At 33.5% G+C, this 17,678-nt stretch overlaps 1 protein-coding gene across 2 annotated transcripts; it reads right to left on the minus strand.

The window, feature by feature from the left end:
- Nucleotides 1–2,956: 2,956 nt before the first annotated feature.
- LOC140979378 (pyrophosphate-energized membrane proton pump 2-like) lies at nucleotides 2,957–14,864 on the minus strand. Of its 2 annotated transcripts, none has more exons than XM_073444745.1 (15): nucleotides 14,714–14,864; nucleotides 13,979–14,311; nucleotides 13,004–13,207; nucleotides 12,740–12,891; nucleotides 11,189–11,336; nucleotides 10,975–11,107; nucleotides 10,685–10,857; nucleotides 10,355–10,475; nucleotides 8,958–9,145; nucleotides 8,333–8,770; nucleotides 8,024–8,188; nucleotides 7,730–7,885; nucleotides 7,527–7,638; nucleotides 3,527–3,746; nucleotides 2,957–3,238 (listed from the first exon to the last, which is right to left on the minus strand). In XM_073444745.1, exons 2-15 carry the CDS (start codon nucleotides 14,069–14,071, stop codon nucleotides 3,139–3,141), a joined length of 2,403 nt encoding a protein of 800 aa, XP_073300846.1. In that variant the 5' UTR covers nucleotides 14,072–14,311; nucleotides 14,714–14,864; the 3' UTR covers nucleotides 2,957–3,138. The 2 variants fall into 2 exon arrangements, with proteins under 2 accessions (XP_073300846.1, XP_073300847.1); XM_073444746.1 differs by having other exon boundaries at nucleotides 14,718–14,851.
- Nucleotides 14,865–17,678: the final 2,814 nt, after the last annotated feature.

A 17,678-nucleotide genomic window follows, 5' to 3' on the forward strand; every position in this document is an offset into this window, starting at 1 on the left:
TGTTGATCAGATATATATATATAAAAAGTTAAAAGCAAAGGAACATATCCACCAAATTCCCGGATATGAGAGAAGAATTCACGTGAAATGGAGGCCCAAGACAAAACCTCGCACGTGTCTGCCATTGATAAGACTCTCTACGTCAGCACGTGTGGGTGTGGGAAGCCTTTGACTTTGACTGCACATGAACTACATGAGGGACTTCTGTTTTCTTGTCGGGCCTCCTCACCAGGCCCACCACCAAACCAAGCCCATCTCAGGCCCAAACGTTTTATTTATAAAATTAAACGAGTGGAGCGNATTTCTTATTCACAAAATAATAAATTTTTGTATTTAAGAATAATTTGTATTGTGGATGTGGTAAGTTTTTGTTATTGAAATATAAGATATTATATCATGAATTTTATAGATTAAGTTAAATATCATTTCCCCATGTTTTCTTGATTTTATTTCGAAATTATATCGTTTCAGACTACAAAGATATAATATAATTGTTCGCACTATTAACGGGACTTGACCGTAAACCCGATATTTTCTTATTTCAAGCAAAACATAATACAAAAAAACAATTAAATTTACGTGAATATATTAAGAAAACTACATACAATAAACGAAAGTCGAAATAAATTTTTTTTAAAAAAAAAACTACATACAATAAACGAAAGTCGAACATTAGAACATTCTTTATTCTTTTCTTGTGGCAATCTTTTTCGAGGGAAAACGGGTGGATGGGGTGTTTGATATGACTGATAAAATTAAGTGCATGAATTCCGACAAACAAATTCAATAATTTTCAAGTCATGTCATTCGAAGTTTGACAAAAATGCTTAGCTTTACATCGAATACACTATTTGATTTGAAATTCGTCCCCTTTAAATAAATTAATTGTGCTTTATAGATATAATATACTACTCGGATCATTATATTAAAATAACATATTGTATTTAATTTTTCATCTAACCACGGATGAAGGGCACTCATAAAATTATAGATGATTGTGTTTTATTTTAACTTTTTAAACTTAATTTTAATACGAATCAATAAATTTATTATGATATATTTACGTCGCGTGTGATTAGTTGCTAGTATATATCACTAAAACTCTCGCAACTATCTCAAACATATATTTAATTTTATACTCAAATTATAGTAAATTGTAGGGGAAGTTAGTGAAAAATCCCAAATCAAAATATTTCCTTGGGTTCACTCCCTACCCACAAAATTGTGGTACTATGTCATACAAAATGTGATACACTTCATATAGAAATATAGTACTAAAAAAATACACAGAGACTGAACATAAAAAAAATCGACGACTGAGATCTGACGGTCAATTTCTCTTAAATTGTACTCTAGATTCTCTGTCTGTTTAAAATTCTTGATTAGACGCTGATAATAAATGTTGTAGGGTAGTTTGGTATAACTATTGGTAGATATTATTATGAAGCCGATAAGTTGATATTTTATGTGCCACCAACAGACCATATATAAAATAAAGTTGAAGATTTGCGATATTTGCATTAAGAAAGAAAGAAAGTGTGGTGGAAGGACAAAATATATAAAATATCAAATAGGAAAAAGGTTAATGATATGTGATAAAGATATTATGTTTGGATAAGAAGAAGGGGGTACGTTTGACTAGTAGATAAAAGTTTTGAATGAAATCATGTACTTGTTTCCACTGTCCTTTCATATATAATATTATTATATTATATGAAAAAAATTTATGACTATTTCAAAAGCTTAGCTTGGCATCATTAAAGAAAACTCAAGAGTTCGAGCATAGCTAAGGCCTCTTCAGTCTATATCTTCTATTTTTCATCTTCTATCTTCTAAAATAGAGATTTATGATCTCTATTTTTAAAAATTTTCTCCAACCCATATCCTCTAAAAATATTACAAAATACTCTATTTTTTTCATTTTCAAAAACACACATATAATTATATGATTACATAATGTATTATATATCCGAACTTAATTAATTCGATAAACATAATACAATAAAACATGTATTAAACTCAATTTATTTAAAGTAATACATTTTTTTGACACGACAAACATAAACGACAAGATAAAACATTCATAATATAAACATAAAATATAAATCACGACAAACATAAACGACACATATGGTTTAAAGAACAACACATAAATTAATCATTAAAAATACTAATACTCCGAAGTATTGTATTCCTCCCACAAATAGTGAATAAGAGCATCTCGAAAAAATCGCATGTTTATCAAGTTAAATAAATTAAATAGACAATAAATGTTTCTAATAAATTATGTTATTAATTTTTGTGATCATTATCTTGTTTATTATTTCCATTTCATGATTATTATAAACAATAGACTTATAATTAATTCATAAAAATAATAAAACAATTAAAATAAATTAACTAAGTATAAAAATTATTTAACTTTAAAATTAATTAATTAAATAATTTGAAATATAATAATATAAAATAGAGCAAAACAAATACATAAAAATACAAAAAGACTATTTTACAATTGTTATGATGGCATTTCAGTAATTTGGTTGAATCTCCATATGAATAGTGATCCTCCAAAAATGGGAGATCACTATTGCAATCTCCAAAATGAAGATTGCATTTGGAGTTGGGTTGGAGCACCAACCCATACTCTATTTTGGATATTTCCTCCAAAATAGAGATGGGTTGGAGATGCTCTAACGAATTTATACTAGTGAATAATCAGCATGCTACCAATTTTCAGGACTAGTCCAAAATTTCAAGTACAAGCCTTTAGGAACTCGTGATGCTAATGTACATTCAAATCTTTATTAAGCAACTATCACATATTTATATATGCAAGCACATACATTTGTTTCCCATAAAAGTTACCAATAAACGTGTAATACGCTTGTATATTATACACACAGACCCGGAAACTGGGTGAGGTCATGAGTAATGTGTACCAAATGGAGATGGTATATCATATAATAACCAAAAACAAATAAACGTTCGCAAGAAAAACTTAAATATCCAGGTGAAGGAATTCAAATTAAACTAGAAAAATGATATCGGTCGAACAAAATGACGTCAAAAACTCAAAATACTGTGAGGCAGGCATTAGAAAATGTTCGCGTTTATGTATACCATGTGTCGGAGTTACGCTCACAGAAATACTGGAGCCATTACAAGAGTTATGGTTGCAAGCATCTTGATAAGAACGTGAATTGATGGACCAGCAGTGTCTTTGAATGGGTCTCCGACGCTGGAAAATATTGGAACAAGATTGTCACTATCTTAAATTAACAGACGTGATGATCGGTACAAAAAAAAAATAAACATGGACCAGTACTTGTAGAAGGGAGAATATTGAATAATCAGAAATGGTATCAAACCAATTAAGAATTAGGTCAAGAGCAGCTCTCTGTCTTTTGGATTGGTAAATTTAGGGTTTTTTTCAAGTGATTGCCCCTTTTACTGTTTACCACTGAGATTTGATTGAGAATAATATAAAAAATTTGTTTACCAAGTTATTTGAACGGTAAACACTTACGTATCACCAGTAACTGCTGCTTTGTGGCAATCACTGCCTTTGCCTCCGAGAGCACCTGTTTCTATGTATTTCTTTGCATTATCCCAGGCACCACCCGCAGTGTTGAGGAAAAGAGCCATGAGGATACCAGAAACGGTGGCAAACATCAACATGGCTGCCACAACTTTGGCACCCAACAGAGGATGACCGGTATAATGTCCCAATACCCTGAATACCAAACCTAGAAAAACGAGATGTTTTTCATTTAATCATTTTTATGGGTAAAACAGGCAGACCCTACTTAACGTCCACAATCACACTAGTAGCAGAAGGAAGGCCCATGGAATGCTGGTAAGCAGGAAAAATGAGAATTAAAGACTTGCATACAATGTCAATGATTTGCTATCAAGATCCAACTTGGGTCTGGTTGGTAATTCAGATGTATAAAGCAGACACTTAACTAGATGGAAACTCACTTGAAATATACAAGTTCCATAAGATTCTCATTTCACGTTATACCAACTAATTTAATACGTTGTAAGATTCTCATTCCACATTATGTCAGCTAATTTATTATGAGCACCTAAAACCATTCATAAACATTAATGTAGGAAGCAGAATCATATCAATACAATGCTACTCTGGAGACTAGGCTGTGTTTGGTATCCAGATAAGGTGGGATCGTAGGATGGTTTTGGGGTAAAACACTTGTTTGGTTCGTTTTTTTTATCAAACTCATTGTATCAACCATTATTTTATTTTTTTTTTATAAGAAATGATATTATATTGATTAATAGAATTAGTTACAAAAAGTGAATAAGTGGTCACAAAAGAAAAACCTAATTCTAATTCAAAATAGGTTAACACAAAACTAGACCCTAACTCCTATATTTAAATTCTACAATCCTCAAACTCCAACTTGAAACCCAGAATTTAATCTTGTCCCGACGCTCTTCAATTGAATCTTCATGATCTTCAAAGACCTTTTAACAGACCAGCTCAAACAGTGAACCACTGAATTCAAAAAAAATTGCCCACCCTTCTCTCCAGATACCGTCCAAGATCCGGCTTGAATAAATCCCAAGTTGTTATAGGAGATATTCAAATCAAGCCGAACCACGCCAAAGCTTTAAACCAAAAACGACGTGAAAAAGGACAATGTATTATCAAATGGTCGAGTCTCTGCCTCTTGCCGACATAGAACACACCAATTTGGACAAAGAGAACATGAAGGGAAAAATCTCAGACGATGGTAATTTCCGAGCACCGCAATCAATGAGAATACTTGCACCTTGGGATAGATGCTTTCCAAATTGTATGCTAAAGAGAAAAAACAGGATAATAAGCAAAGAAAGATTTCAGTAACATGAAGGATTCTAAAACCCACCCCCTCCAGCCTTCTACACCCTCAAACAATCCGAAGTATCTAAAGACTTGACCCTCAAACACCCTCAAACAATCCTCTTTGAGATACCGCCGAAAATAAAAATTCAAAGAAATAGTAGAATAATTAGATTAAGAATTGAATTGTGCAGAAAAAAAAGAAATGAGATGATCATTGATTGACAAAATCTGGAATAAAGATCTTGAAGGGAAGAATTCCCCCACCATCTATCTTCCCAAAACCTAATTTTATCTCCCCCTTGACCACCGCTCTCACTGACTCAAGAAAAGCTGGATAGATTTGAAATAAATTTCCAATGACTTTTGAATGTACCACTTCTTGCAATACCCGCATACCAGCCTTTGTTTTTTGTTATATATTTACTAACCACGATCCTCTTCCATAACGACTCCCCTTCAGTTGGAAATCTCCACCAACATTTCCCTAATGAAACCTTATTTCTCAAACATATGTTACCAATACTCAAGCCACCTCACTCCTTTGGTCTACATACTTGATCTCAAGCCACCTAGTGACCGTGGTGATCCCCATCTACTCCATTCCACCAAAAATATCTCATAATCTTCTCCATGGCTGCCGCAACACCTCAGGGTACCCTAAAAAGGGACATGAAATACATTGGCAACGCATTCAATACTGCTGAAATCAAAGTCAAACGTCCACCTCCAAACAAGAAAGTTTTCTTCCAACTTGCCAACTTCTTAGTCTAGGATTGGTTCCCAAAAAGAAACCTTCAAAGGATTCCCACCCAAAGGAATACCTAAAATATCTTATAGGCTATGAATCCTTTCCACAGCCAATTTCACATGTTAATCTATCCACATTCTTTGCATCGCAATTGATCCCCAACAAAGCATTTTTTTTTCAAATTGATATTTAACCCGACGTCTAACAAAATGAATATAGAATTTCAGTCATAAACCTCATATGACTCTCATTCTTAAAAAACAATGTATAATCGGCAAACTGAATATGAGAAATCTCCACCTCTCTGCCTACTTCCCATCCCCTACAAAGATCCATCGCCTTTGCCTTGTCGACCAATCTGCGCAACACATTGACCACCAAATCAAAGAGGAAGGGGTCCTTTTTCACCTTTGAATTTACACCTACGCCCACAATTAATGAGAATCAAAAAAGATACGCTCGATAGCCATCTCTTAATCCATTTCCTCCATCGCTCCCCAAAAACCTTTCTTGAGCGACACAAAATCCTAGAAACCCCAATCAACATTATCATAAGCTTTCTCAAAATCGACTTTAAAGACCCATCGACTCCTTTTCTTCGACCTATATTCCTTAACCAACTCATCTGCAATTCAATAACAAACTAGAATTTGTCATCCCTCAATAAAAGCTTTCTGAGAATCTGTAATTGTGAGAGTTATTACTTTTTTTAACCTTGATGATAAAACTTTAGCAATGATCTTGTAAAGACTAGTTACCAGACGGATGGGCCGAAAATCACTAATTTGAACCGATTCTTTTTTTTTTGGTATCAAACAAATATAGGTCTCTTTTGTTATTCCATTGATAATTCCCCCTTCAAAAAATTCATTAAACACCTTCAACAAATCCCCTTTGATTGTATCCAAACATTGTTGGTAAACTGCCAGCGTAAATACATCCCGACCCGGTGATTTTGTTTCATCACTATCAAAGACTGCTCTCTTAATCTCTTCTTATGAAAATGGTTCCCACAATTCTCTCATAGAAGACTCCATCTGCTCCTTCGTGTATTGAGTAACGAATAAAAAAATTTGTATTGCAATCCCCAAGATAACCTTAGCCTTTTGCATGATCAATTGCTTCTTTTTGCAAATTAAATCTTCTAAGGCGCATCTATCCAGCTTCTCTTCTCTCATTCCACAAAGTGATTGATCCCTGGCCCTCATTCTCCTTCTCATCCACCTCGCGGATCCTTTCTTCCATCTACGCACATCTCACTACTAAATTCCCAGAGACCTCTTCATTACATTTCTTGAGGTCAGTCTTTATAACATTAAGCTTCCTCGTGAATTTATATCATTCGGTCATTCCCAACTCTGAAAGTCTTTGTTGTTCCACCAACTTGCAAATTCTTTCTTGAAGTTCTTATGCTCCAACCACACATTATCAAATTTGAAAGGGGTCGGGCCCCAAAAAACTTGTATGTCCCTTGGTTTACACTAACCATTCAACAAAAATAGTATATTAGGCATAATATGGAATGATCCTTAATTTATCTCCTCCACAAAAATCATATCAAACATAATACTATTTTATCACCGTATATTACATTTATTTATCACTCATTCATTAGTCATTCAATAATCGTATCTTCGAAGTAAGTGTGACGTTAGGAAATATCATGAAAATTGGAAAACACTGCAAGTTTTATGTTCTATGGATAAATTGTATTACACATGAAATCAATTGGGATCAGCTTGAAAATACTAGTCCACTTAAAGGCATCACATCGCTTCTAAAATGCCAAGGTAAACCTCCTGTGGATGCACCATGCAAAATTATGTCGTGTTTTCTCAACATTATAGTCGTATCTTATTACTCATGATGCATTGGTTGCAAAACCAATTAAAAGTAATAAAGACTTGGAAAAGAGATGTAGAGACAAACCAACAACTATAGGAGATATGATTGCCAAAGCTCCAGGCTTTATCATCTCCTTCAAAGAGGCAGCTGCAACGATTGATACACATCGACCATAATCTGGTTTTTCCTTGTAATCCTGAAAGAGAGATGGTAGATAATTTGTTATTATGATTAAGACAAAGAATGAGAAATTAAGAAGTCCAAAAGAAAGTATGCAGGATACAAACCATGATGCCAGGTCTCTCAATAAACTGTCTTCTTACTTCATTGACAACCTCTTGTGCACTTCGACCAACTGCAGAACAGGCCCAACCACTAAAGAGAAATATAAGCATAGAGCCCAACAGTCCACCAATAAAAACTTCAGGAATGGCAATGTCAACCTGTAAATGCGTCCCAAGAGAAGAAAAGATATATAAATGTAAAATGATCGTACGATACAAGTAAATAAATATTCAATTTCAGGCAACAGAAGTCACGAAAAATACAAGGCTACAAGTTGAAGGATTGAGAGCATCTACCTGATTAAAGGGTAATTGTGAAAAGGCAGATATTTCATCCATATAAGCGCTAAATAAAAGAAAAGATGCTAGTGAGGCAGATCCAATGGCAAAGCCCTTGGTGGTAGCTTTTGTAGTATTCCCAACTGCATCGAGAACATCAGTAATCTCCCGGACACTTTCAGGCTGTAAGAGTCAAATGTTCCATAAAGTCTCATATAAAGATCATTATCAAAACCATAAAAGTCTCTTACAAAGAGTGTTATTATCGCCTAATTAAAAGACAAACCTCACATTCACAGGTAAACATTATAAGATATTGCTTTGTACCTGCTGACTCATTTCAACAATCCCTCCAGCATTATCAGCTATTGGACCAAACATATCCATGGTAAGAACATAAGCTGCTGTACTGAGCATTCCCATTGTCGCAACAGCAGTTCCAAATAACCCACCAGTTGGGTTTCCAGATTCGTCAACCAGTCCTGAAGTCTGACCCAGCCAAAATGCTGAAATAATAGATATGCTTATCACGAGGACAGGAAGAGCTGTTGACTCCAAACCCAAACTAACTCCAGCAATTATATTTGTTCCATGTCCTGTGGAGCTAGCGAGTGCTAAATTACGTACAGGTTCATGCTTGTAGTCGGTGTAATATTTGGAGATCCATACAAAAATATAGGCCATCATAATCCCAACCAAACCACACAAGGCAAAGTTCAACCAAGCAGAAGGTGCTTGTTCAGTATATAGCATCCAGCGTGTGCACTGCCAATGCATACCACCATCACCAAATTGAGCAAGTGAGAGAAGCTCCAGGAATGAAAAACACATGCATGCATGCATGCACACGCAAAGGGGAGAAGGAACGAGAGAAGAAGAGGGAGAGAGAGAAATAAAATCACATATAGAAGAATCCTAAGAAGGATGCTCCAAGAATCCGTAAAAATATTACCAGGCCAAAAACGATTACAGCTAGGATTATTGTCACAGAATATCCTTTCTGAAGAACTGCCATTGGATCCTCTATAGCACCAATGACTCCAGAGTCACGTGTATTCCGAATGGAAAAGATTCCCACTGATGATATCACCAGGTCAAATGAGTGAACAACGAGAGGAAACAAAATGAATCCCGATGGATCTGCATGTAATTGATAATACAGCAGCCACTTAGATTTTGTTTGGCAATGGTATAACAATTATAATGTAAAATCATCTCTTTACCATGTATCCAGACCAGCATTGAATAGTCCTCAAGATAAAAGCAGTTGAAAATACATAGTAAGCCAAAAACGTAACAGCACTAGATTAAGAGAGCCAAAAATTAAATAACCAAAAAACTAGTGAAACATGTGTTTTGATCAAGGGGATCCAAAAATTAAATAACCAAAAAACTAGAAAACACGTGATCAAGGGGTGAAAAACCGGGACCGTGATTTCTTTCAAGAGCAAAAGACTGGAGAGAAACACAACAACCACTCAGGTTAATTCTACAAAAGAGATGATTCCTTATGAATTCCCACCAACCAGATGAATCAGACAGCATTCTCAACCTGACTAATGCAAGAAGAATGATACTGTTATACGATTTTAAGACAACTGATAACAGCAGATAAGCAGAATCAAGAATGTCCATCCCTGGCGTATTCACCACGACAGACATACGGAACTGGAGAGGCCATAAACAATATTTTTTATGAATAGAAGACAGACTGCCTTTATTTGTGACTATGATGCAGGAATATGCCACGATATCAAGCCAAAGGCAACTCAAATTTTACCATAGATTGTCATGCTAAATCCACATTGAACGATGCTAATAGAGAACAATTATTATAGACCATAAAAATGTTTCCAAGCAGATTACTGATTACAAAACAGAGAAATTTCAAAGTCCCAAATAATGTTAGTGCTTCCAAACGGCAGATATCAAAAAAAGGATAAACAAACTCAATTATAAGCACAAATATAGACAAAATGAATCCATGCAATTAAGATACAGACGCTAGAAGTAACTTAAGTCACTCGCCATTTCATTTCTGCCTTGTGTTCAAACTTCAATATATTGGATTCTGAAAATGACAGTGAACCTGACAATATGTTTCCAAAGAGAATAGGGTTTACATTATTTCCCATCCTCCAGGAAATTATCCTTCCTAATACAGTGGATAAAGAACAAAATTCTGTTAACCCTAATCAGCTCAAATGTACTAATCAACCTCAAAATATTTGGTGTATGCAGTTATCTCTCATATAAACCATGCAAATGCAGCCCATCCCCCATGAGCGCATGCTAAAAAATGTGAAAATAAAGTGAACTTTGCAGGTATGCTAAAAGACAAGTGCATACCTTCAATTTTACAACGTTGTGCCATTGTTCCACCAAGAATCATTGCACTGATTATTTCTGCAGAAATACTCTCAAACAGATCAGCACCACGAGCAGCACAATCACCAACATTGTCTCCAACCTTTAACATAACAAATGATGTGAGCGACTATAATAACCAAAGCAATGCTTTCCCAAGCTCTCACTATATAAGATCTAGTACCTCAATCATAGACTCGTAAAAATTGTGAAAAAGAAAAATCGTGTCTGTAAGTTTGTCGATCTCCTATAACTAATACTACCCAAAACGTAACTACATGTAAACAATCAAATATAGCGAGACAAACTTACCAAATCAGCAATTACAGCAGGATTGCGAGGATCGTCTTCAGGAATACCCTGCTCAACTTTCCCAACAAGGTCCGCTCCAACATCAGCTGCTTTTGTAAAAATCCCACCACCCAGCTGAGCAAAAAGTGCAACAAATGAAGCTCCAAAACCGTATCCGACAAGTAGAAGTGGCACTAGGAAAGAAATGAAGGGTCAGAGTATGGATAGCTTACATTGGTTGCCACAAGATTAAAAACAACAGCATTTCAAAGTTGACAAGAGTGTTGGGAAGATGAGAGAAAGGAACTTACAGTCGGTAACCTTCATTGTTCCAGGCGAGTCCACACCCAACCAAACATAAAATGTCGCATAAAGTATAGCAATACCAAATACAGCCATACCAACAACCACCAAAGCCGAAAAACCACCAGCACGAACAGCAATCTGCACAAGAGTGATGATAACTCATAACATTTTTTCTAGTTGCAAATGGTGAAATATAGGAATACATAAAGAGTAAAAAACCTGCAATGCCTCTCTAGCAGATCGTCTAGCTGCACTAGCAACTCGAACATTTGCACGCACAGAGACCCACATTCCTACGTAGCCAGCAATACCAGAACACAGAGCTCCAAGAAGAAAAGACACAACGGTAACAAATGCAGTTGTTGACCTGAAATCGTAGTCCATGCATTTTCAGAAACTTCTCTGTCCATGTGGTTTTTATATAAATGAAATCATAGTCAATGCATTTTCAGAAACTTCTCTGTCCATGTGATTTTTATATAAATAATTTTTAAAAAAATAAAATTTCAAAATTAATGTATATGGTGGAGTTTTGCAAAACTCCACTGTCTGGGGACCAAAATGGGCAGCGTCCTCTGCTGCTGGCCAGCTTTTTTATTTTATTTTTTTTCTTTTAAAACTTTGACACATCTCTGTCTAAAAAAAATGGGACTTGAGACAACAAGCCAAAAATGAGAGTTGAAGCTTTCAATAATAGATCACCTTAAAATGATGAACCAGTCAACCAATTTTTTTTTCAAAAAATTCTTTGTTTGTATAGTATTAGGTAATTTATCTTTCAAACAAATTCGTACTTTTTAATTTTTTTAACAAAATCTTTTATTTATTTAAATATTCGTCGATTTAGTTTTAAAAAATAAAGGAAGTTGTGTATGTATCTTGATCCATTTATTTTTATTTTAAAAAATTAACAAAAAAACACATATTTAAATAAATGAATGAAATTTTGGTTTATAAAAAATTACACCATTTTAAGGTGATCTATCTTTCAATTATTGAATTTGAGCTTCAAGTCTCATTTTTGGTATGTGGCCTTGAGTCCCTTTTTTTTACATAAGAATTGTGCCCAAGTTCTAAAAGAAAAACAATAATAATAATGAAAAAAAATTTAAAAAATGAAAAAAAATGTGTTGGTTTAATTTTAGGAAAATAAAGAGGCTTCAACTCTCAAATTCGATAAACCAAAATATTTTAAAGATAGACCATCTTAAAATTGTGAAATTTTATATAAACCAAACACAAAAACTCCTGTGAGACGATCTCACGGGTCAATTTTGTGAAACAGATATTCTATGTGGGTCATCCACGAAACAATATTACTTTTTATGTCAAATATAATAATTTTTATTGTAAATATAGACATGATTGATCGTCTCACGAATAAAGATCCGTGAGACCGTCTTATGAAAGACCTACTCAAAACCAAAATATTCTTTCATATTATTGAAAGATCACTTTTGGTTTGTTGTCTCAAGTCCCATTGTTTTAAATAAGAGATGTGTCAAAGTTCTAAAAGAAAATAAAAATAAAAATAATAATAAATACAAAAAAACTGGCAGCGGATGCTTTTGCAGCATCTGCTACCAGCATCTTCTGTCCATTTCTGCGGACGCTGCAAATTTCCGCAAAACTCCATCATAAACATTAATTTTGAAATTTTTATTTTTAAAAATTATTTATTAAAAAAAACCTTATCCATGTATACTGCTAACTTGCTGTTTGAAGAGACAGAAGGTAAATACCATATGAAAAACAGAAATCCAAAGTTACCTCCCCAAACCAGAAGATTCTTGTTGAGGAGTTGTACTGCGAAACAGGTATATGCTGAGGATCACTAATCCTAGTAAAATAGCCATCTTAGAGATAGTTCCATATTGTGTCCTAAAAAAACCTTCAGCACCATCACGTATAGCATCTGATATCTACCATGAAAAACAAGAAACCCAAAACACCGAAAAGAGTTACTAAGAATAATAAAAACATGTTTCAGTGTCAAGGAAGAGTAAATTGAAAATGGTAAAGATGGTAAAGAACCTGGACCATTTCAGGAGGCCCCTCGTCCTTACTGAGCACCCACTTAGTAAGATACGTCGACAAGACAAAACTGACTATGCAAACTGAAAACACAAATACAATAATCGGGGAGGTACTTGCACCAATATAAAAGATAGTCCCAAGTCCCAAGAGCAGAAGCATAAAAAGTACACGAACATTTATTCTCATGATAATACGAAACATCTGCAGAGAGCAATAACAGTAAATATGTTAAAATGAAAACAGACAAGCACAATGTTTCAAGATCGTTAAAGAAATAATGGAACAAACAATGAAGAGGAAAACTAGAGCAGCTCGCTTGATTTAATTTAATATACGACATCCACAGGAGAAAGCAACAATTCTCAAATTGAATATAAGAATCCACGTTAACTTTGTATTGCCACTTTTTCTTAGTACTTAGTTCCACACAATTGATGTCTAGAAAAAGATCCTGAAGATTATCCAAATTCGAATTGAAGGTGATGAATAGACAAGTTTATCCTGTGTCGGTCACTTCTGAACATATATACACAAGGAAGCAATTCGTGGGATCAGAAGCACATTTATCTCCTTGCACCCAAAAACAGAAAATAAGATAAAGACAGCCCATAGAGGGAAATTGAAAACATGGATTTATGTGATGGATAAGAGGTAAATTTAAAAATTGTAGTGTTGTAAATTTTAACAAACCTGACAAAACTGGTTTTTGACGTACCGTCTTATTTTACTTTGGCCGCACAATGTTTTCTTATTTGGACAGACATGCAATTCAAAAATATCACGCAATACAAAACTTTATCGCCCAATGATGAGTTCTTGACAACCCACTGGATGTTATTGTCAATAATCACTTGAAATTGAGCTCATTAGAGTAAATATTGGGTGCAAAAATAAGAGAATGAACAACAAGACGACACAGGCAAGGAGACAAGATGCTACTTTGACAAGTCAAAAGGAAATAAATCCCCTTACCAACGGCATGTAAGGCTTGCCTCGCATATTAGGGAATGTCCTTGGCCTGTCCTGATAAGACACCAAGTTTCCACCCTCCACATCCTCATCCATTGCAATAGCTTGGAAGGAGTTCGCCCTCCGAGCTACAGGGTAAGGGTTGAACTCGCCACCTTGGGGCAAGTCACCCCCTGAACCTGATCGCTGTATTTTGAAGTTTGTTACTCGAGCAGTGAAGATAATAAACTATGCCGGTATATGTGAAGCAGAAGAACAGATGATATTATGCTGCTTTTCTCTTTTATCCCACCAGTTTAGTTTTTATTGTCAAACCTTCAGAACAATCAAATTGCCCTGAAAAAAAATATTAATAAATAGTCAAGCTCAAATTATATAATTTTGCAATCACGAGACTGAAAATTCTCAAACCCGCATTCCTTCTGACTAAATTTTGAACAATTATCCTCAGAATTGCATTATTTTTCGACCTAAAAACTAATTTCCGATAACGTAGCAGGAAGTTAAATCCAACATTGGAGTGGAAACGTGAATATATAAGATCAAATGTAAAAAAAAACAAAGAATCGCAGCAAAACATTGTATGGTATACAAAACAATTTCAAACATCACCATGAAACAAATAGATTAGGCGCCAAGTACACATACAGATAATCGCTACAAGTGTTCAAAACTCTGGAGTAAATAATCAAGCATGTAAACAACTGAAAACAAACGAGGAATAGATCAGAAAACTACCAACAAGTGATCATCCGAGGAAACGAATAGGAGCTGAGATTCGCAAATTGGGGAGGAAAATTGACTAATCTGCTGCGGAATCTGGACGCCTTTTATGCCGTTGAGTGATGGTGGTCTTCTTCGTAGAGGGTTTTAACAGCTCGGCTCCACTACAACTTGCTATTTGTCACGACTGAGGATCCAGCCAATAGCTTGCTGCCACGTCGATATACTTGGCCTAGTCATCCACGAACTTACAGTAATACTCTTTTTAATCCAAATATAAAAGATAAGATATGATAATTATTATATTTAATTGTGCAAATATGAATTTTATTATTATAAATACATAAAAAAAAATTAAATTATGTAAACCTCGCTAGTTATTTATAAAACTCAATAAACAAATATTTTATAGTTTTCGACATTAAGTAATTTTTACGATCCAATTATCGAACCAAAATTGACCGCTCTGATAATATATCATGTCTCGACTATTCGCAAGGTAAATTAATGAATAGGACAAATATTATTTAGAGGGTGTTTGACAAAAATAACTTATAAGTTTTTATGTTTTATAAGTTGTATAATCTTATTTTAAAAATAAGTTTGTTAAAGTATTTGGGTAAAATAGGTAAAATAAGATGATGAAACTTAAAGTTGTTAATGTGTTTGATATTATAACATCGTTATGATAAGTATAAAAAAAAAAACATAACACTATGAAAAATAAATCACTTTAATATTTTTTAACATATACATAATATATATGATTTTATATTTTGTTTAATATAAGAATAATTGTTATGAATATAATTGTTATGAATATAATTATAAGAATAATTATTACATATCATTTCAAACTCAGACTATTCATTCAGATTTATTATGATGAATATTTTACAAAACAATCAAGGATTTTACCTAGGGTCACCTCAGAAAATATAAGTTCATAAAAAAAAATCATTCATGAAAGCCTTTAAATGCCTTCTCCTAGCAAAACAGGCAAAGGGCTACAACATGACTTTATAAATTCTTGGTTAAACTTGAATATGTTTGTTTTAACCAATAATAAATCATTTTGAATATCAGAGTTGAATAGAATTACACCAAGGTTATGATCTAACACAAATGATTTAACATATTTCTAGGCTAGAAATAAAACTGAAAATCTAAATATTAAAAATTAAAACCGAAATAAAAATAAATACTTACAAATTTGTACTCCAGAATTTGAGAGCTTTATTATGTAGACAGGAAGATTTTACAAAAGAGAGATCGAGTGTAGCAAACTCAATTGTATCCTTCTTGCAACATATATAGATAATAGAATCGGATTTTAAATTCCGGATTCTAAAAGAAAATATAAACAGTAAATTACATAATGATGGTATGTCACTTTCTCATGTTGGTGATATATAACTTCTTCAAATAGCCCATAGTAAGTCTATCTTGCAATTTGATATTATCCTTCAATGATTCTTTTAATTTTTGGAATACAATTGAAAATTCAGGAATATTTTCATCTAGATCTTGAGCATCTTGTATTTGCATGAGTTTGGCAAATTGAGTATCACTTGTTTCTGAAGTCATTGATTTATCAGATTTTGAATATGAACATCCTATGATTTTATAAAAATCTTTATTCATTTCTTCAATGTATAAATCAATCATTTTTTCTTTTGAATAGATTTCAGTAAATTTCTGAGTAATTATTTTGAAGAGACTGATAGAATCTTGTCATTTGTCTTGCTCTTTAGCAAATTCTTGTTTATATAATATTATTTTTTCTTCAGGTTTTGAATTGTTTCAATACCATGAGGCTTTCCTGTTTTAGGATCATCTCTGAGCATCATTTCCTAGAATTTTATGAGACTTATTCGCCATAAACAGGGAATTCTATTTTCAGTATAACCGAATTCTGGTTTTCATTTCCAAATCAATGGAATACCAGATTTTATGAAGAATAAACACAAAATTTTACCATCTATCCGGCTTTCAGAAAACTGTTTTTGAACACTTGGACAAAACGAGATCCATTCCTCCATAAAGGTTTTGAAATCCTTTGGCAGAATTTTTACTGAAGCACCAAATATTTTCCACCAAATGAAAAACCAATTTAGAACTGGGTTTTGGAAAATATTTTCACAAATTTTAAAAAACCAATTGAAACTTCCCTTACCTCTTACTTTAAATAAATAATACTAGAATTTTTTTCATAAAGACCGAACCATATCAAAATATGAATCCATATTTTAAAAAAAATCAGAATTTGCAATAAAAATCCATAAATCGTCAATCATAAAAACATATGTCAATCGTCCGAAATTCAGCGTCTAAACTTTTAAAAACGAAACATAAATATCTCTTCAAAATAATCCTCAAAATCTTAATCAAAACTTTGACTATCATAATATTGCGGAACACGTAAGGTCTTTAGGAGTGTATTGTCAAGCCCGATCCACTCAAGCGTCTGTGCCTCCTTCAATATCATCCTCACCTGCGACCATTCAAAATTAGTGAGTCTAATGACTCAGCACATCCCAACCGTGATAACAAATAATACATATACAAGCACATGCATTTAAAAGAATATTTTTAATAAAATACTTAAGACATAAAAATCGCTAGCATACACATTTTTATAAAACATTTAAAATACTCAACATCATATAGCATTTCCTCATCCTTTATCATAAATCATTTTCGGTGAAGTTTGATTATTGAAATTGACTATCGTTTATCCTTTATCATTTATCCCCCCCACCAATCTTCTGAGTCACAGTCAATTTACATCCTTCAAAATATTTTTCATTTCCTTTTATTTATAACATATCATATCCTCCAAAAATCATAAAATAAGCATTTTTGGGAAAATCGCTCAACTGTAGCATTTATCGTAAAAATATCATAAATTCACCATAATTATTTTAAAAATCATTTAGTATGTATTATGACCCCTCGGAACAATACCAGGACATTCGAA

Source organism: Primulina huaijiensis, chromosome 6 (genome assembly GCF_012295235.1).
Source record: "Primulina huaijiensis isolate GDHJ02 chromosome 6, ASM1229523v2, whole genome shotgun sequence".
Classification (NCBI taxonomy): Eukaryota; Viridiplantae; Streptophyta; class Magnoliopsida; order Lamiales; family Gesneriaceae; genus Primulina; species Primulina huaijiensis.